The sequence below is a fragment of the Narcine bancroftii genome, chromosome 1, assembly GCF_036971445.1.
Source record: "Narcine bancroftii isolate sNarBan1 chromosome 1, sNarBan1.hap1, whole genome shotgun sequence".
NCBI lineage: Eukaryota > Metazoa > Chordata > Chondrichthyes > Torpediniformes > Narcinidae > Narcine > Narcine bancroftii.
Window position 1 is genome coordinate 26,102,323 of NC_091469.1, and position 18,901 is coordinate 26,121,223.

General features: G+C 40.3%; 1 protein-coding gene across 8 annotated transcripts in view; it reads right to left on the bottom strand.

The window, feature by feature from the left end:
• Positions 1-2,624: 2,624 nt before the first annotated feature.
• The window catches only part of aptx (aprataxin), a 30,697-nt gene continuing 14,420 nt past the window's right edge, over positions 2,625-18,901 (bottom strand). For all 8 annotated transcript variants that reach the window (XM_069922822.1, XM_069922831.1, XM_069922827.1 and 5 more), the window contains 3 exons: positions 18,668-18,894; positions 4,818-4,921; positions 2,625-2,912 (listed from right to left, as the gene is read on the bottom strand). In XM_069922822.1, the coding sequence (XP_069778923.1) occupies positions 2,761-2,912; positions 4,818-4,921; positions 18,668-18,894 (483 nt within the window). In that variant the 3' untranslated portion in view covers positions 2,625-2,760. The remainder of the gene's footprint in view (positions 2,913-4,817; positions 4,922-18,667; positions 18,895-18,901) is intronic.

An 18,901-nucleotide genomic window follows, 5' to 3' on the forward strand; every position in this document is an offset into this window, starting at 1 on the left:
TGTTAATTTGGAGGTAAAATCTTAGAATCTGAAGATATTAAACTCTGAGGCAAAGGACAGGGCTCATTGTCTTTATTTATCTTTGTGGTAAAGAAATAAATCTGCTCAGTTGCATCTGCAGACTTTTTTCCTGATCAGCAACCTGAATTCTCCCTGTCAGCTTTTGATTCATACGCCACACTTTTTAAAAAAAAATATAACTTTTGTTATCACTGTTCACTTCCAAACTCGAAGACAAGTTAAATCACAGTAAAGATGAGATAGCATTTCTCCAGGATCATGGTGCATATTGACACAAAACCATTTTTTTTGTTAGATTTATGCTGATCTCTCCTGTAATCTCAACAGTGTGGCGCTCTGCAGAACTGAAGTAAATCACTGCCACCACGTTGAGGGTCGTTAACGACTGTTTTTATTCAAAGTCAGCACGCCCCTTTAACGGCAGCATGAGCTCAGTCACCTGGTGCATTGTGACAAGATGCTGGAGTCAGAGAGAAACCTCTGACGACGCCATTTCCCCATGGCTGCCCCGCCATGTGGTGATACAAGCAGAGAAGGTTCGCCATGAGGCTGTGTGGCGCCACAATTGAATATTTTACATCTCCTATTCCATTGAAACATCTGCAACCAAATTTGCATTCTTTGAGTAAATAAGAGGTAAGGTATGCAAGAAGATAATTGCTGATGTCACTTTTACAGAGAAAAATGTCATTTGCTGGCATAATTTTTATCCAGTTCAATCAATGGCTTCTTTTCCTGCCCAATCATTGGAAATACCCAGCCACGCATTTGTTAGCTCCAGGCTTGATTATTTTCAATTATGATCATTATCAGAAATAATCAAAATGTGCTCATTACCCTGGTCTAGATTTACCGATAGTGCCTCAAGTACTGTCCCAGCATAATCAGATTACTTGGGAAGCAATGATCAGGAATTCAATGGGAGATGTTTTAGGACTGTTAGGTTACTGGGAGTCATGCAAATTCATAATTTAATTCAGCAAACAGAAATTATGTTGAAACATGCAAACTTTCAAAATTGTGGCTCCTAATTATACAACAAATTGAAATAAAATCATATTTTACTCCTTCAAATTAGTAAGTCTAATCTGCAGATAGAACTTTTTAAATACAAGTCTAATTTATTTCAAAATAAGGTCCATTTCTGTACAAATTATACCTCGTATATCAAGGTGGAAATAAAGAGTGATTCTTTGTTATGCACAGAGAAGGCAAGAATATTCCATACTTTGTTGAATGGTTACTATTTTGTAACTGGAATGTGGAAAAATTTATGGTAAGTTACTGTTAAGTTCGGACTTTTTAAATCCCTCTGCACACAAGGATCGGACTTCAACGTAAAGATGTCATTATTCCCAATCCCAGAGTGAGAGACGGACCCGCTTACGCAAATTGGCAGGTGTCAGGTTATTAGTACTATAATAAATTCACCAGCTGGACCATTACATTATTTGTAATTGCAGAATATGATTTTATAAGTTAACAGTTATACCAACAGGGACTAAAACAATTGCCTGTCTAAAAGCCATTGGCTCTTTATTGAAGCAGCGAAATAACATAACTGGACAGACTTTCGTGATTTTAAGACATCCCAAATGTTTTACAGCTAATTAACTCCTTTTAAGATTATACACTGATGTAGGAAAAGAGCAACAAATTTGCATTTTGTATACTTCCCACAAACAGCTTTCAAATGCTGGCCGTATAACCTGTTTAAATAATACAGAACCTTTTACATTCATTGGCAAGCAGAGAAAGGGCCTCAATTTAAACAAGAAAGTCTGTAGAAAATGCTGAAGAAACCAAGCAGGTCACACAACATCCATAGGAAGTAAAGGGTAACTATCATTTCAGCCCTGAGCCTTTCATCAAGGCAAGAACAAAAATAGACAGGGGCCTGAATAGAAAGATGGGGGAGGGGGCAAGGAGAAGAGGAAGGTGCAGGGAAAGGAGCACAGGCTAATAGGTAGGAAGTCATAAGGAGTGCAGAAGAGAAAGAAGCCAAGAAGTGATAAGGGGAGAGGGCTAAGGGGTGGGGGGGAGGGCATGAATATCAACCTTTAATTTCTGATAACTCCTTCTCTGGTCACTCTCTTTCCCTACCCTTTGGTCTCCTTTTTCCACAGCCTTCCATCCCTTCCTTTCCTATACAAGACAGCAAGCCTTCTTCGCCTTTCACCCTCTCCCTTATCACTTCTCAACTTAGGTGCAAGATGCTCTATGGTCTGCCGGAACTTGTTGGTTTTCCAGCACAGTGAGAGATTTGTGAGGGAATGGTGTTGACTGGCACGTTCCAGGCTGCAGAGTACTTTCTGAGGCCTGCATTAAAGCCTGGTTCAGCCAATGCAAGGGCTTTGTGAAGAAGAACCACAGTCTGGAGTCCTTTCCTCTCTGGGTATTGATGGCCTGAGATCAGTACAGAATCCTGTCAGAGGCGAGAGTAACTGCAGGGAGCCACATAATTAATAATGGTGCTATGTAATAAACAATAACATGTTCAGTAACAGAAAATATATAGAATATGACACTAAGAATGTAAACAGACTACATTATTTTCCTTTGTATTAATTTTTAATGTGAATAAAGTTAATTTTTGGAAAAAATGTAGTTCACCTGTAAGCTTTATTGATAATTTCCAAAAAAAACCAAAAACCATTTTGATTAAACTCTCCAGCTGAAAAATAAATAGAAAATAAATGATGCTGGAAAAGCATGTGGAAACAATGGAATTGCCAATCTTTAAGGAAAATGCTTTTTCAAGTGCTCTTTCAATTGTGGAATGGTGGACAATTGCTGTCGGCAAACATGGCACGTTAGAGTAATTTTCAAGAGCTCTGACACACCATCCTTGACTGTTACCTTTCCATCCTGCTCCATCATCTCCAGAACATCTAGTTTAATGGAAAAAAAATTAGTAGCAATTTAAACTGAAAAAGCTTTTCAGCATTTTTGTACAGTGAAAGTCTTAAAATCCAGTCTACTCAGGAATTAGGTCAGACCAGATTTTTTGGGTTCTCGGGCTGTATTTTTAAAATTCAAATTTACAGAGAATAAAGAGTTGAACAGATAAATTTTGCTAGTTTATTAAAAAGTTATTCATATAAAATACAAAGTATAAAAAAACATTTTTTCTTACATTTCAGCGACTTCTGCAAGGCTGCTTGTAGCCGCTGTGCATCTGTGGCACTTATGCATACAAAAGCCGTTAAATTAAAAAGTTTGAGTAGACTAGATTCTCAGGTGGTCCAGATTTCTGACATCTGGATTTTTGGACTTTTACTGTATGTCTGCATTACATAAAATATTCAGGTGGTGCATGCAAGTTAGCAGATTAATCAAAAGCTCTCATTCTGAACCAAAACCTTCTTGTTTTGTACAGCTATGCATAGTGCACCATGGATTTTCAGTGTATACATCTTAATACCATAATATTTTAATGTATTAACTGATTTCCTAACATATCTATGTAAATATGCTCCGTGATCCTGGAGAAACCTTTTTTCATCCTTCCGTGCAAGCATGGCATGAACAATAAAGTTGACTTGATGAGTTCTAATCCTTGCCGCAACATTAACGTGCAAAGCTCTTTTGTTCATCATCATGTGAAATAAGCTTCACTCATTCTGGTCTCTTTCTGAATCACATGCAGGATTCTTGTGCAAAGGGACCAGATAATCACTAAGACTAAAGTGCTTGAGGTGAAAACAAAACTTAATAAAAAGAATTTAAAGATAGTAACACAGGAAAAGGCTTACAATGTTGCAAAAAACATTGGCATAGCATCAGGAAAATTTTGGAATTCAGCAGAAGTGCACTGAGATAAAGAAGCAGAGTGTGAAAACTATCTGGCAAGGAACATTGGAAAGGCAGTGAAAACTTCAATACATACAGGGGAAAAAAAGCTAAAGGTAATGACGGTCCCTGACAAACAGATACAATTGCATTAAGAAACAAAATGGCAGAAAATTTAGTCTCCTAGTCTTTCCTCACAGTAACAGTGAAAACATTAAGAATGAAGACCTGAAAGAAATTAACTTTAAAAGGGAAGAAATTCTAATAATTTTGCAGGATCTGATGACATGCATCTAAGAATTGAATTTAGTGATGATAAAGATAGTGGATGCACTGGTTGTCAAGCAGCAAACATCCATAGGTCATGGATCAGTTTCCACAAAAGGAAGACAACAAATGTGGCTCCTTGGTTTAGGAAAGAGTAAAATGGGGGTAACTAAGATCAGTTAGTCCAACATCATTACAAGGGAATCTATCAGAATGCTATTTTGCAGTGACCTGGAAGTGCTTGTGCACGAATCACAAGTTGGCTTATGGGTGCAGTCAGTAATCACGAAAGGGTTTGAATTTAAGTCGAGAGGTTCTTTTACAATTGTACAGGGTACTGGTAATGCTACACCTGGAGTACCATGTACAGTACTGGTCTCCTCACTTGAGAAAATATAAGCAGGCTTCGGAGGCTGCACAGAAGAGATTATGGAAATAAAGGTTAGCTTGTGAAAAGAGATTGAGTAGTCTGGGACTGTACTCAATGGAATTTAAAGGATAAAATAAAGGGCAAAATTCTGAGGGGAACAATTATGATAGAAGTAGGGAGGTGGATTCCAATGGTGGGTGAGACTAGAACTAGGAGACATGAATATAGTTTTAAATATCAGACTGATTAGCTCAAAGTATTAGTGTGTCAGTTGCTCTGACCTTTCAGAAGTTGAAATTAGCATCTCAGGGACTACATACAATGTGAAATATTTGAAAATTACTGAAATAATTAGATGGTATTTTACCTTTGGACTCCAAGAAATAATCTGTATTAAATGAATTCCAATGCTTTTTGGTCTTCAAGCAGGGAGATTCAAAATCTTGGCTGATAACATGGAGATGCAAGTGGCTAGTAAAAGGGAAAGGAATAGAGAGCAAAATAGTGATTAAATATTTGAAAACTTTCTGCCTTATTTTTAATCTAACCCTGAAAATACAGGAATACCCTGCTTTAGGAAAACTTGAATTACAAAAACTCGCTTTTACAAAGAAAGCCGTATTCGTTTTGACAAAAGGATTTGAATAGGTTTTCACTTTTACGAAAATAGTCTCCAATAGTAGTGAATGGGTCTTCACTTTACACCTTTTCGGCCTACGAAAGGTTTCCCAAGAATGCTCTAATTTCAAAAAGTGGGGTATATCTGTAATTATAATGTTGCAATTCTACCAAGAGTTTAACCAGACTAAAATTATTTCTATTATTCCTGATGCAATTAAACTCAAAATTCTGAAAAAAATTATAGTTGGTTCCATGAAGCTGTTTTGCTTGACCCGAGTATGTAGAATTATGGGTGTGACATGATACTGTTACGAGCCCAGAGGACCCCAAAATTCACCAAGACAAATGGTTACTTAAACAAAAGTTGCTTTTAATTATCTTTAAACATGAAAACGGAATCACACTTTAACCTATCACTATTGACTTACTTAACCCCCTTCTAATTCTAAGCGCACGTGTATGTAACGTGTTCAGAAAAGTTATTTGGTTCACAGTCCAATCTCACTTCTCATTCCTCCAAGTTCACTGGTTGCAGGAAATTCCTATATCGTGCACAGAATTTAACATTTATGAAGTTCACCAGGCTTTGGTGCTTGAAAGGAAAATGGTTACCGCTCAGGAAGGTTCTTATTGGTTTTCAGAGAGAGATTTGTTGTTCCAGGACCTCCACACTTCATGTCTTGCTGACAAAACTTGTCCAATCAGGGTTTTCCAGATGATAACCTCTTTCTTTCAGATCACCAGAGTTCCTTTTTGTTTCTCTTATTCCAAGTGAAACATTAGACAGCCAGTCCTCTCCTCTTGCATGAGCCACAATGGCTTTGACCAAGCCATCTTCCAAATGGGGCTTTCCACAATTTGCCAGCTTGTCCTGTTCCAGTCCCAGCTGCTAATGCTAGCTGTAGCACAGTAGAAGTGATCTCTCTCTCTCTCTCACACACACACACACACACACACCAAGAGAAAAAGCTTGTTTGACTCTCTCTGCTTGAAAAACCACATGATTCTCTTCGAACAGCAAGCTCTCCTCCAGACAGAAGGCGACACTGACAAGATCTTTCATCTGTTGCCTTTTTGTAAACAACAATCCATTAATGAAGTCTCTTGGGGACTCTCCAGAGCTCTTGCAAAAGATGTGGAGCCGATATGTCTAGCATTAGCAGAGCTTCAGTATTTCAAATAAGATCTGTTTTAAAGTTTTTGTATGTGACCTACTCTAACAAACCTTTCCCAATTTATCTCCCAAAAACATATCTATATACTCCATCACAATATGAGACTGAAATTTAAGACCAAGTTGAGGAGAATTTACTTCAGAGTTGTGAATCTTTGGAATTTTCTAATCTGGAAAATTATGTCACTAAAACAGGGACAATTAGAATTAATTTGTGGACATTACTAATTGAGCTGTAATTATAGAAAACAAAATTGGATGATGCTTTTTAAGTAATGGAGGATGTCTGACTTTCTAACAATAACTAAAATAATTAAACAAGTCTGTAGACACTGTGCAGTTTAATACACAAATATGCTGGAAATACTCAACAGTTTAAAAAAAGCAACTTCCCCTCCACTGGCATCAACTCCTTACAAGCATCTCCTCAATTTCCTGTTCATCTGATTGGCCTCCTCTGCTCCTAGGCAAAAAAAGAGGATTCCCCTCGTTCTCACCTACCACCCTCTGCTTCCAACATATTATTCTCCGCAATTTCCGTCACCTACAATATGAACCCATTACCAGACACACCCTCCCCTCTCCATCTTCCAGAGATTGCTCCCTTCATGATTCCCTTGTCCACTCATCCCTTCCCACTTCTTATCCCTTAGTACTTATCCCCATGACCACAGGAAATGCTACACATGTGCCCACAGCTCCTCCCTCACCACCATTTGTGAACCCAAACAGTTCTTCCAAGTGAAGCAACACTTCACTTGTGAATCTGCAGTGAACATCTACTGCATCTGGTGCTCCCAAAGTAGCTTACTGAACATCAGAGAGACTGGACACAACTGGGAGATCATACTGTTGAGCAATAGCAGGGTCCTTCCACAAGCCAACCATTTCAAATCCATGCCCCATTCCAACACCAACATGTCTGTCCATGGCCTCATGCACTGCAAAGCAGTAGACACCTACAAATTGGAGGAGCAATACCTAATATTCTGTCTGGGCACTTTCCAAGCAGGTGCCATAAACACTAACTTCTCCGGTTTCTGTTAAGGCTTTCTCTCTCTTTCCCAGTCGCTGTTTCCTTTCATCCAGCTCCCCAACCATCTTCCCTTGACATTCAGGGTGCTATTCCCTCCCCCTAACACCTAAGCTTTACTCTTCTGCCCTCCCAACCATATCCACCTATGACCTGTTGCCTGTGCTTTTGTCCACCCCACCTTTTTTGCTCACAACTTGAAGGGCTCAGACCAAAAAGTAATAATATTTGCTTCCCAAAAATGCTGTGTGACTTGCTGAATTTCACTTTTGTGTATTAAAATAACAAAGAAAACTTACCTGTAATGAAGAAAAAAATCAAATAAAAAATAGCTTTAACAAGTGGTGAGATAATGAGCTTTAGGGCTTGCATACCAGATACACCTATTTCATGTTTTTTGTATTTCAATAAAATCTGCATCTTAATAAATTCTCAATCAGTTTCAATTCTTGATTAGAAGGGATTTACTGAAACAGTGGTTCTCAGCCTTTTTCTTTCCACTCACATACCACTTTAAGTATTCCCTATGCCATAGGTGCTCTGTGATTAGTAAGGGATTACTTAAGGTGGTATGTGGGTGGAAAGAAAAAGGTTGAACACCACTGTTTTAATTGTACCTAATTGACTCATTATGTGCATAGTTTCATAACTCCAAAGGAAATGGGCCAATGACAATTCTTCGTATTACCTGATACCCTTGAATATTTAATTCCCAATCATGCCCACCTTGCAACCATATTTCTGTGATGGCCACTAAATTATATCCCTGGGTACTGATTGGTGTCTCAAGTTCACTAATCTAGTTTCTAATACTACAGGCATTCAGATAAAGTACCCTTATGCTCATTGTCTTTTTAGAATCTAGTGACCTTTGCTTTCGACTTTTCTGCCCTCTATTTTTCTTTTCCTCTTTCCTAACTCTAGCTTTGGTCTCTGTACCACCTTCCTCATTCTTTCTTTGTAGGCTCCCATCCCCCTGCCCCAATCGTTTAAACCTTCCCCAACAGCACTAGCAAACAATTTCCCTAGGACATTGATCCTGTACTGGCCCCAACTGCCCCAGAACCAGTTCAAGTGCTCCAAGAAATTGAAACTTCAGCTGGTGGCTGAGGAGGAGATGCTGTGGCAGGTCTGAGGAACTATGTCAGGGTGTCTGGAGCAGGCAGCACATGCCTGGCTGGCTGTTCTGTGGACGTGGTGTCCAGGAGCCTGGAGTGGCCTTGTTCTGTACCTGGCCTGGAGGTTCGGAAAGCTGCGCCATCTTGGAGCACGGGGCCACGTGGCGGATAGTGGGGTTGGAGAAGAAACCATGGGGGACTCTCCACAATTACGCTGCCGAAGCTGATGGGGCTGTATGGACTTGGGAGCTGTGTAGCGGTTCTCTTCAAGCCACTGGACTTTTTAAAAATCCAAGTCTCTGAAATGTGATAGCCTCCACTGTGCTTATTGCCTAGTTTTTCATCATTTACTGTATTGTTAGCACTTTAATCTGAGGCGCCTGCAAGCTCACACCAAGACACAAGAGCAACTTGTCCGTGAACTACTCTTTGTAGACAATGCCGCTTTAGTTGCCCATTCAGAGCCAGCTCTTCAGCGCTTGACGTCCTGTTTTGCGGAAACTGCCAAAATGTTTGGCCTGGAAGTCACCCTGAAGAAAACTGAGGTCCTCCATCAGCCAGCTCCCCACCATGACTACCAGCCCCCCCACATCTCCATCGGGCACACAAAACTCAAAACGGTCAACCAGTTTACCTATCTCGGCTGCACCATTTCATCGGACTCGCAAGGTAAATAGCGCCTTTGGAAGACTACACAAAAGAGTCTGGAAAAACAACCAACTGAAAAACCTCACAAAGATGAGCGTTGTCATACCCACACTCCTGTTCGGCTCCGAATCATGGGTCCTCTACCGGCATCACCTACGGCTCCTAGAACGCTTCCACCAGCGTTGTCTCCGCTCCATCCTCAACATTCATTGGAGCACTTTCATCCCTAACGTCGAAGTACTCGAGATGGCAGAGGCCGACAGCATCAAATCCACGCTGTTGAAGATCCAACTGCACTGGGTAGGTCACGTCTCCAGAATGGAGGACCATCGCCTTCCCAAGATCGTGTTATATGGCGAGCTCTCCACTGGCCATCGTGTCAGAGGTGCACCAAAGAAGAGGTACAAGGACTGCCTAAAGAAATCTCTTGGTGCCTGCCACATTGACCACCGCCAGTGGGCTGACATCGCCTCAAACCGTGCATCTTGGCACCTCACAGTTCGGCGGGGAGCAACCTCCTTTGAAGAAGACCGCAGAGCCCACCTCACTGTCAAAAGACAAAGGAGGAAAAACCCAACACCCAACCCCATCCAACAAATTTTCCCCTGCAACCGCTGCAACCATGCCTGCCTGTCCTGCATCGGACTTGTCAGCCACAAACGAGCCTGCAGCTGACGTGGACATTTACCCCCTCCATAAATCTTCGTCCGCGAAGCCAAGCCAAAGAAAAAGCACTTTAAAAAAAAAACTCATTATGTAGTTTTGTGTAAGTGAGTTTTAGTCTTGTGTAGTTTTTAATCTTTTGTCTGGAGCAGAAATGGTGGCTTGTGCAATTGTGGTTATGTGGTTTCTGGAGGACATAACTTTGTTTTTAACTGTGTACTGGTTTTAAATTTTTAACTGTGTACTGGTTTTTATTTGTCGCTGGCTCTATCTGTACTACAAACTCTCATCAGTTACTGAGGATCTCACTGCCCCTCAATTTAAATTCCTCTGAAGCAAAGCACAGCTTCCAACACCCTCTAGTCGTCAAGGTTCTCGCTCTCTGAAGAAATTATGATGTTAGTCATGTTTGTGCTATATCGGTGACATATTTCCTTGTAAAACTAAACTTTATGAAGACGAAAATTACAAATTGTAATTTGCCTATACTTCAGTTATTTAAGAATGATATAAATTATAAGTAGCTAATTAAAATTACAAATAAAAAAATTGAAGTTTCAGACATTACATAAAACCCTGAGATTATTTTTCCTGTGAGCCAGTCCCATAGTTCAGAACAACTGTACTCAAGAAAAGATGGGTATACAAAGAGAGAAATGTAAACAAAAAGTGCAAACAAACTGCAATACAGGAAAAAATATTCAATAATAAATAATGAGCAAAGTAAGAATCCTTAAAATTAATCTCGAATTGTGTTTGTTGTTTAGGAATTTGGTGGTAGAGGGGTAGCAACTGGTCCTGAACCTGGTGGTACGAGTCTTGTGGCACCTATACAGTACCTCTTTACTGACAGCAGTGGAGAGAACAGATTGTCCAGGGCGGGATAAATCCTTAATGATTGTTGTTGTTCCTTAAACTTTCTGAGTAAAAGGGTTTCGCTTAAGCTTCAGTTTAAAATAAAGCCAGTTTGATCCTAATGAATGATAGCAGTGGTTCTCAACCATTTTCTTTCCACTCAAGTAATCTCTATCCCATCAGTGCTCTGTGATTAGTAAGGGATTGCTTAAGGTGGTATGTGAGTGGAAAGGGAAGATTGAGAATCACCACTCCAGACCCAATTGTTACTGAAATATTTTGCTTGAGAAAAATGGTCATTGGCCCATTTCCTTTGGAGTTATGAAACCGTGCACATAATGAATCAATTAGGCAAGTTTAAAACAGTGGTTTTCAACCTTTTTCTTTCCAACTACATACGTCCTTAAGCAATCCCTTACTAATCACAGAGCACCTATGGCAGAGGAAATACTTAAAGTGGTATGTGAGTGGAAAGAAAAAGGTTGAGAGCCACTGGTCTAACAAGTGTTAGTGGGTCAGCTATTCAAGCAATGTATGCACGCGGGAATGAGAAAATTCTACGAAAATTATGTTGTGCATTAACCTAGTGGGCCAATGACAATTTTTCTCAAGCAAAATATTTCAGTAACAATTGGGTCTAGAGCAGTGATTCTCAACCTTCCCAATCACATACCACCTTAAGAAATCCCTTACTAAGCTTATGGCATAGGGATTACTTAAAGTGGTATGTGATTGGAAAGAAAAAGGTTGAGAAGCACTGCATTAACTAAACATTTGGGTGAACAATGTTGGCCAATAGGGGGGAGCATGGTATGTTGAACAATGTGAGAAGGCAGTGCAATTGTTGTGGAGAAAAATAATGTGGGATAAAAGTGTGAGAAATTGATAAATTTATGGGACCAAGAGGCAAAAAGGTGGAATGATAAAATGCTGGTATGTTGGAGGGACAATGCATGTAAGAAAGAGATAGAGATATGTACGGCTGATGGAAACCCATATCATGGAAAATCCTTAAGGATGAATGGGTTGATGGTAAAGAAAAACAAGAGAGGAAGAGGCAAGAGAAAACCAGGGTTAAACAAGTGAACATTCACGATAAAAGATTTTGGGCCCCCGTATGATATGTTTCCAATAGCCATTTGTTCATCCCTGATGACAATGAGGAAGATTGGTGTCCCGAACCCACAGCATCATTAAACCTGCCGCTTTATCAGGATATTCCAGCTGTTGTGGCCCCATTTCCCAGGCAGTGGGAATTGCTGAATCAGCCCCAAGGTCCAGTCCAATCCTTAGTATTGCAGAATCAGTACAAATGCAGCCAAGGTAAGGAGACAGGCTAAGTCAGCGGGAGAGGGTTCTGAGAATACCTGCGAGGGAGAGGTCTCAGAGGATCCACGGGGTCCAGTCAAACATAATTTCCCTTTACGAACTATAGCCAACCCTTGTGCAGGAGCTGTCGGCCAAAACAAGACAACGCAAGTCTATACTCCTTGTAAGCCCCAAGAAATGTTCGTTATCACCACCCAAGTCCCACAGAGGAAAATGGATTCCAAATATAACCACCTACACTCACCTGTAATCTCCATATGTTTCATCAAGTGCTCCCCAAACCTATACGTTACCCCAGAAGAAAAAGGCTTTTACCAAACTGCATGCAGTACTCCAGGCACTTCCGCTCCTTCCAGCTATATGTTACTGATTTGGAAGCATGTGCTACAGCAGTCTTGATACAGCAACATGATTCTCACAAATGGCCAGTTGTATATTATTCCACCAAACTAGACCCAGTAGCCCAAAACATGCCACCGTGTACTCACATCCTTCTTGCAGTATACAATTTGGTTTCAGCTGCAGCCAATGTCACCTTATATCAACCAATACAAATCTTCGCGAAACATAGAGTAGCAGTTTTGCTTACATCCAAACAAACCCAATACCTCATCCAGGCTTGCTACGAGATTTCTCTAAAATAACTTTGACTTTCTACAATTGAATGAGTAATCCAGCTACTTTCATCACAGACCCACCCATGGAGGTGCAGCACCCACCCATGATTGCTTGGAACATAATCACAGGTTGACCACATCTAGGGAAGATTTGCAAGATATCCCATTTCAGGACCCCCAAAATCTTTACTTTGTTGATGGCACATCATATGTTGATGACAGGGCTCAACGTTGTGCAGCATATGCTGTGGATACCCTAACATTGATAACTGAGGCAGCAGCCTTCGCACAATCAGTATCTGCACAGAAAGTGAATCTCTTTGCCCTCACTCAAGTGTGTATCTTGTCCAAAGACCCAATTGAGATAATTTATACAGACTTCTGCTATGCTTTTGGGGTGGCTCACGACTTTGGTGCATTATGGCAGTCTTGGGACTTTTTGACAGCGGAGTATGCCTATCAAAAATGCCATTTTTGTCCATAATCTGCTCAAAGCAATTAACCTTCCAAGCAAATTGGCCGTTGTCAAATGTGAAGCACATGCTAATAAAAGAGACCCTGTCTCTCAGGCCAATGCAAAGGCAGATGCAGCAACAGGCAGCCACCACTCACATTCTTGAAGTTCCCATTGAAAATGTCAGTGAATTAACAAACAGACCAGCACTTCGAGACATGTCACAGGTAAAACAATGGCAGGATGATGCCCCAGCCACAGAACAACCATGGGATGCAAGACCCATCCAACCACTGGATTGTGGATAACATTGGCTGGTCAAATATGATGTATTTTACCACTCTTGCTTGATTACATTCATACTTGTACCCATCTTGGCAAGGAGGGAATGGTGAAATGCTATTAAAAACATGGTGGCACCTAATATTAGCACAGGCAGCAGAGAGAAAGGCTAGAAGCTGTATGACATGTGAAACAAAATAACCCTAGAAAGGGGATATCTTGTGCCGCAGGACAAACACCCATATAACCACTTACAGCACAGAACAGGCCAGTTCGGCCCTACTAGTCCATGCCGTAACAAATCCCCACCCTCCTAGTCCCACTGACCAGCACCCGGTCCATACCCCTCCAGTCCTCTCCTCTCCATGTCACTATCCAGGCTATCCTTAAGTGTAACCAATGATCCCGCCTTAACCATGTCTGCCGGAAGCTCATTCCACATCCCTACCACCCTTTGCGTAAAGAAATTTCCCCTCATGTTCCCCTTATAATTTTCCCCCTTCAATCTTAAACCATGCCCTCTAGTTTGAATCTCCCCCACTCTTAATTGAAAAAGCCTATCCACATTTACTCTGTCTGTCCCTTTTAAAACCTTAAACACCTCTATCAAGTCCCCCCTCAATCTTCTACGCTCCAGAGAAAAAAGCCCTAGTCTGCACAACCTTTCCCTGTAACTCAAACCTTGAAATCCTGTCAACGTTCTCGTGAACCTTCTCTGCACTCTCTCTATTTTGTTTATATCTTTCCTATAATTTGGTGACCAAAACTGTACACAGTACTCCAAATTTGGCCTCACCAATGCCTTGTACAATTTCATCATAACCTCCCTACTCTTGAATTCAATACTCCGATTTATGAAGGCCAACATTCCAAATGCCTTCTTCCCCACACCATCTACCTGAGTATCAGCCTTGAGGGTACTATTTACCATCATTCCTAAATCCCTTTGTTGCTCTGCACATCTCAATAGCCTACCATTTAATGCATATGACCCTTGCCAGATGGACCATTTTTGTGCTTACCACATTGAGTTACCACATGTACTTAGTTATAAACATTGTTTAGTAAATAATAGATGTTTTCACCAGATAAATAGAGGCAATACCCACCACAGAGAATACTGGTCTAACTGTAGTAAAGGTGCTATTACAGGAAATTATTCCCCAGTTCGGTCTGTCAGAGACAATAAGTTCAGACAACAGTCCTCATTTTGTGGCCAAAATAAATGAGGAACAATGTAACCAATAGGATAAATCAGCAACAATCTCATTGCTCCCATCATCCACAGGAATTGTGGCCTGAGAGACAGGGTCTGTTTTATTAGCACATGCTTCACATTTGAATCCCAATGGAATGTTGAAAAATAAACTCACTAAATTAATGGAGGGAACTGGACTAAATTGGTTAAAGGTTCAACCCTTGGCATTATTTGAAATGTAGGTCACCCCACAACCAGTATGTGGCTTATCACCTGCAGAGATAATCCCCAGACACCTTGGGGAGCACAATCCAGGAAAAATCGCAGCATGTGATTTGCTGTTCCTGGGAGAAGAATTAATTCAGCATATCAAAGAACTAACTAAAATATTTCACGTTTCACATTTGTAGATACACCACGCTTATCGCGAGGAATTGGAAGAGAGTCAACTCCGGCTTGAGGCAGGAGACTATGTCCTGTTCAAGAACTGGGGTGGAACTATGGTGCAAGAGCCCCTTGCAAGTGCTACTAACGACTCTGACTGCAGTAAAGGTAGAAGGACAGCCTCATTAGATTCATCACAGACTGCAAAAGGATTGGTTCTACAGAAGAACAACATTAATCTGCCAGAAGCAAAGGGATTAAAGGACAATACAAATGAATGGCTGAAATGAATGTTCATTATCTTAATTTTTTTTTTCTGACTGCCCTGTTGGTGGTATGCAAGGTAAAAGTAGGTGTGGAATTAAATCTCCAGGCAGGTTAATGATCTTTAAAGTCTAAACAAGAATGGCATGACAACACTTACTTACATGTGGCCCTGATGTATGTGAAACTATGAACATGTCTCATTATTGGGCCTGCACCCAATTGCCGACCTACAGTGGTCAGAGTCCCCATGATAGCAAAACCATTTAATCAGACAGAATATCAGGCCTGGAAATGCCACATTAATTGGACATTGAGCATATAAAAATGTCTGAATGTCCACCTGTTACACTTTTGTTTAACAATTGGTATAAGACCTACTACTATCTGTCTAAGACAACCCCCCCCCCCCATTTTAAACAGGGAGAACCTGTTTGTGCAGGGATAATGACAATAGGACAGGAACAGGCCATTGTACCAAAATAAGTGATCAATCTGTCTACTTTACAGGGGAAGCAACCTTAAATGGGACTTATCTTTGTGATGGCATGGGTGTTATTATTTAACTTACCCAGACCCAGCGATACAGCATTTTGAGGATATCCTTTGGATAAAGTAAAAAGAGCCAGGACTGAAACTGAGCAGTAATTTATGATTCTTTTTCCCCAGCTAAAACTGCTCAGGAACTGATCAATATGACTAGTGCCCTAGAAAAGCTCGTCAACACTACTGCAAGGATTGAAGAAAATAGGCAGACCCACATTTCAGAACTCACTGCTGAGGTAGTAGCTATACGAAGCATGGCCCTGCAGAATCGGATGGCCCTTGATGTGCTGTAGTCGGGCAGGACTGCTCCACCTACATCACTGATGCCTCTGAAGACATCATCCATTTGGCAAACCACAGAAGAGAACAACTACATGACATCAAGAATATATGGAAACAGTTCCATATTTATGATCTCCCAGAACCATCTTGGTGGCCTTTTAAACTAGATCCAACATGTAATCATGAAATTATAAAAAGGAGGGAATGATAGATTATAGCAGATTGTATAGATTTACTTTGTTTCTTTTCTTTCTATAAATTTTAGCAGTTATAAAAAAAAAAGGCTTAAAGAATTTTTTTTTAAATGGGAAAATACGAGAATCTGTTAAAGGAATTTTTCTTTTAGTAGTACAGCTGCAAGATGTGCAAACCAAGGCCATGCTGTTCTCAAAGCTCATGCTAGATGTTTTGAAGTCTGCAGATTACAGGTCAGGTGAATAGTCACAAACAGGCTGTAAAATGGGAAGCTAAGCCATATACAAAGGCTTGTGCCCATCTGCGTACGGGGTTTCTTGCAGAAAGACCCTACTGGAGGTTTCACAGGTCTTTTTGTGTAACAAAGCACTTGGTTTGCAAAGCTAATAAGGTTGTGTTATATTCATTATTTGTCATACACTTCTTTATATCTGATCTAAGTTTTTTTTTAATATTTTGTTTATAGTTTTTCCACTCAAACTGAATTGTCAATATCATTTATATCATTATCAACTATAATCAAACATTTCCTATTTGTTAATTTCATACAAACTTTTCATAAGAGTTTAAGTTCTTATTTTTTTTAATCCGCTCTACCCTCCTCCCCAACAATGAACACTCAACACCAAACTAATTACACTTTCACACAATAATCAAAATACTCAACAAAATATCTGTTCTAAGTTAACAGGGGGAGCATTTGCGTGAAAGTGACCACAACTCCCTGATCTTGAGCATAGCATGGACAAAATGGTAAAGTGTTTAATTGGAGAAAGGTTAATCATAATGGGAGTTGACAAGAACTTGGGAGACTAAATTACAAACACATGTTCTTGGGGAAAACCACTGAAGTAATGTGGAAGATGTTAAGGAACCATCTGCAGGGTTCTGGAGAGGTTTGTCCCCTTGAGACGGGGAAAATATGGTAGGCTAAGGGAACCGTGGTGGTCAAAAGAGGTGAGGCAACTAGTTAAGAGGAAGAAGGAAGCATACACAAGATTTAAGAAGCAGGAAGGGCTCATGAAAATTATATTGTACCCAATATGGAAATTTGGAGAGCGAGAAGCAGGCACGAGAAAGTCTTGGCAAGTAGGATGAAGGAAAACCCCAGGAGTTTATAAGCATACAAGAAGAACTGAAGAATGACAAGAGTGAAGATAGGGCTTAAGGATAAAGGAGGCAACATGTGCCTGGAGATGGAGAAGTTAGGGGTGGTTCTAAATGAATACTTCGCTTCCCTGCTCACCAGAGAGGGGGACCTTGGTAAAGGTGAGGTCAGAATAGATCAAGCGTGTGTGCCGGAGCATATTGAGAAAGAGAAAGTGCTGGATCTACTTAAAAAAGTTAGGATTAAGTGTCCAAGACCAGACGAGATACACCCCAAGTTATTACAGGAAGAGAGGGAAGAGATTGCAGGGATAATGACAATAATCTTTGTGTTCTCCCTCGCATCAGGAGAGTTACTGGAATATTGGAGGATGGCAAATGTAGGCCCTTGTTTATAAATAGTAATAGGGAGAATCTTGGGAATTACAGACCAGTGACTCTTGCGTCAGTGGTGGGCAAACCATTGGAGAGGATTCTTAGGGCCAGGATTTATGAGCATTTGGAGAAGTACAGTCTTCTCAGGGATAGTCAGCATGGCTTTGTGAGGTGCAAGTCTTTGCTCATGAGCCTAATTGAGTTTGTTTGAGGAGGTAACAAAAGAAATTGATGAAGGTAGGGTTGTTAACACTTCATAACAGGCATTTCTTTTCAAAGAAATGGAATTGATGTGAGTACTGTTTCTGCAGACATACAAAGCCAGTTCACAAATGGGTGCCAGTGCAATTTGCAGACATATGATTAAAGGATAAGGGAGGCAACAGGTGCCTGGAAGCGGGAGGTTGGGGACGTCCTATATGAATACTTTAGGAAATGAAAAGGACCTTGATCATGGTGAGATCGAAACTGAGCAGGCCTGTGTGTTGGACAATGTGGAGATTAATGAAACAGAGTGTTAGATTTTAAAAAAAAAATATTTTATTTTTGATTTTCAAAGACTCAAACAAACAATTTATTTTAAAAATAGTACACAAGAGTCTATTTTTCCCCTACCCCTCTTCCTCCCGTACCCTAATACAACTTTGTATTTTGATTTTATTAAAAACCAAGATTTATAAGTCCCTGGGGCCAGACACAATATCCTAGGCTGCTATGGGAAGTGAGAGAAGAGATAACTGGGGCAGTATCTATGATCTTTGAATCCTCTTTGGCCACAGGGGAGGTGCTGCAGGATTGGAGAATGGCAAATATAGTCCCCTTGTTTAAAAAAAGGTAATAGGGAGAATCCTGGGAATTATAGACTGATGTGTCTTAGGTCAGTGGGCTGTGAAAAGTAATGAAGAGGATTCTTAAGGATAGGATCTATGAGCATTTGGAGTAGTTCAGTCTACTCAAGGATAGTCAACGTGGATTAAGAAACCAAAAATATATTTGGTTTGTAGGATGAACACAGCAAAACATGCTTTAATTTTCAAGCATTCAAGTCAATATGAGAATAAAATTTTCTTACCTCATACTGGGAATAGCATGGTAACCCAATCGAAATTTTAATGCTTTGGAATCTTGACATTCTTGCACCAGCTTTTCTCCAACTTTATTCATATGTTGAAGCAAATTTAAATGATTCTCCCTCACAGCCTTTAGACTGGAAATAGGTTCCAATGGTAAAACTAACCAGTGAAAGCGAGCTTTTGGATATTTGTCCTTAATTACGACAACAGTATCATCTTTATATATCTAAAAA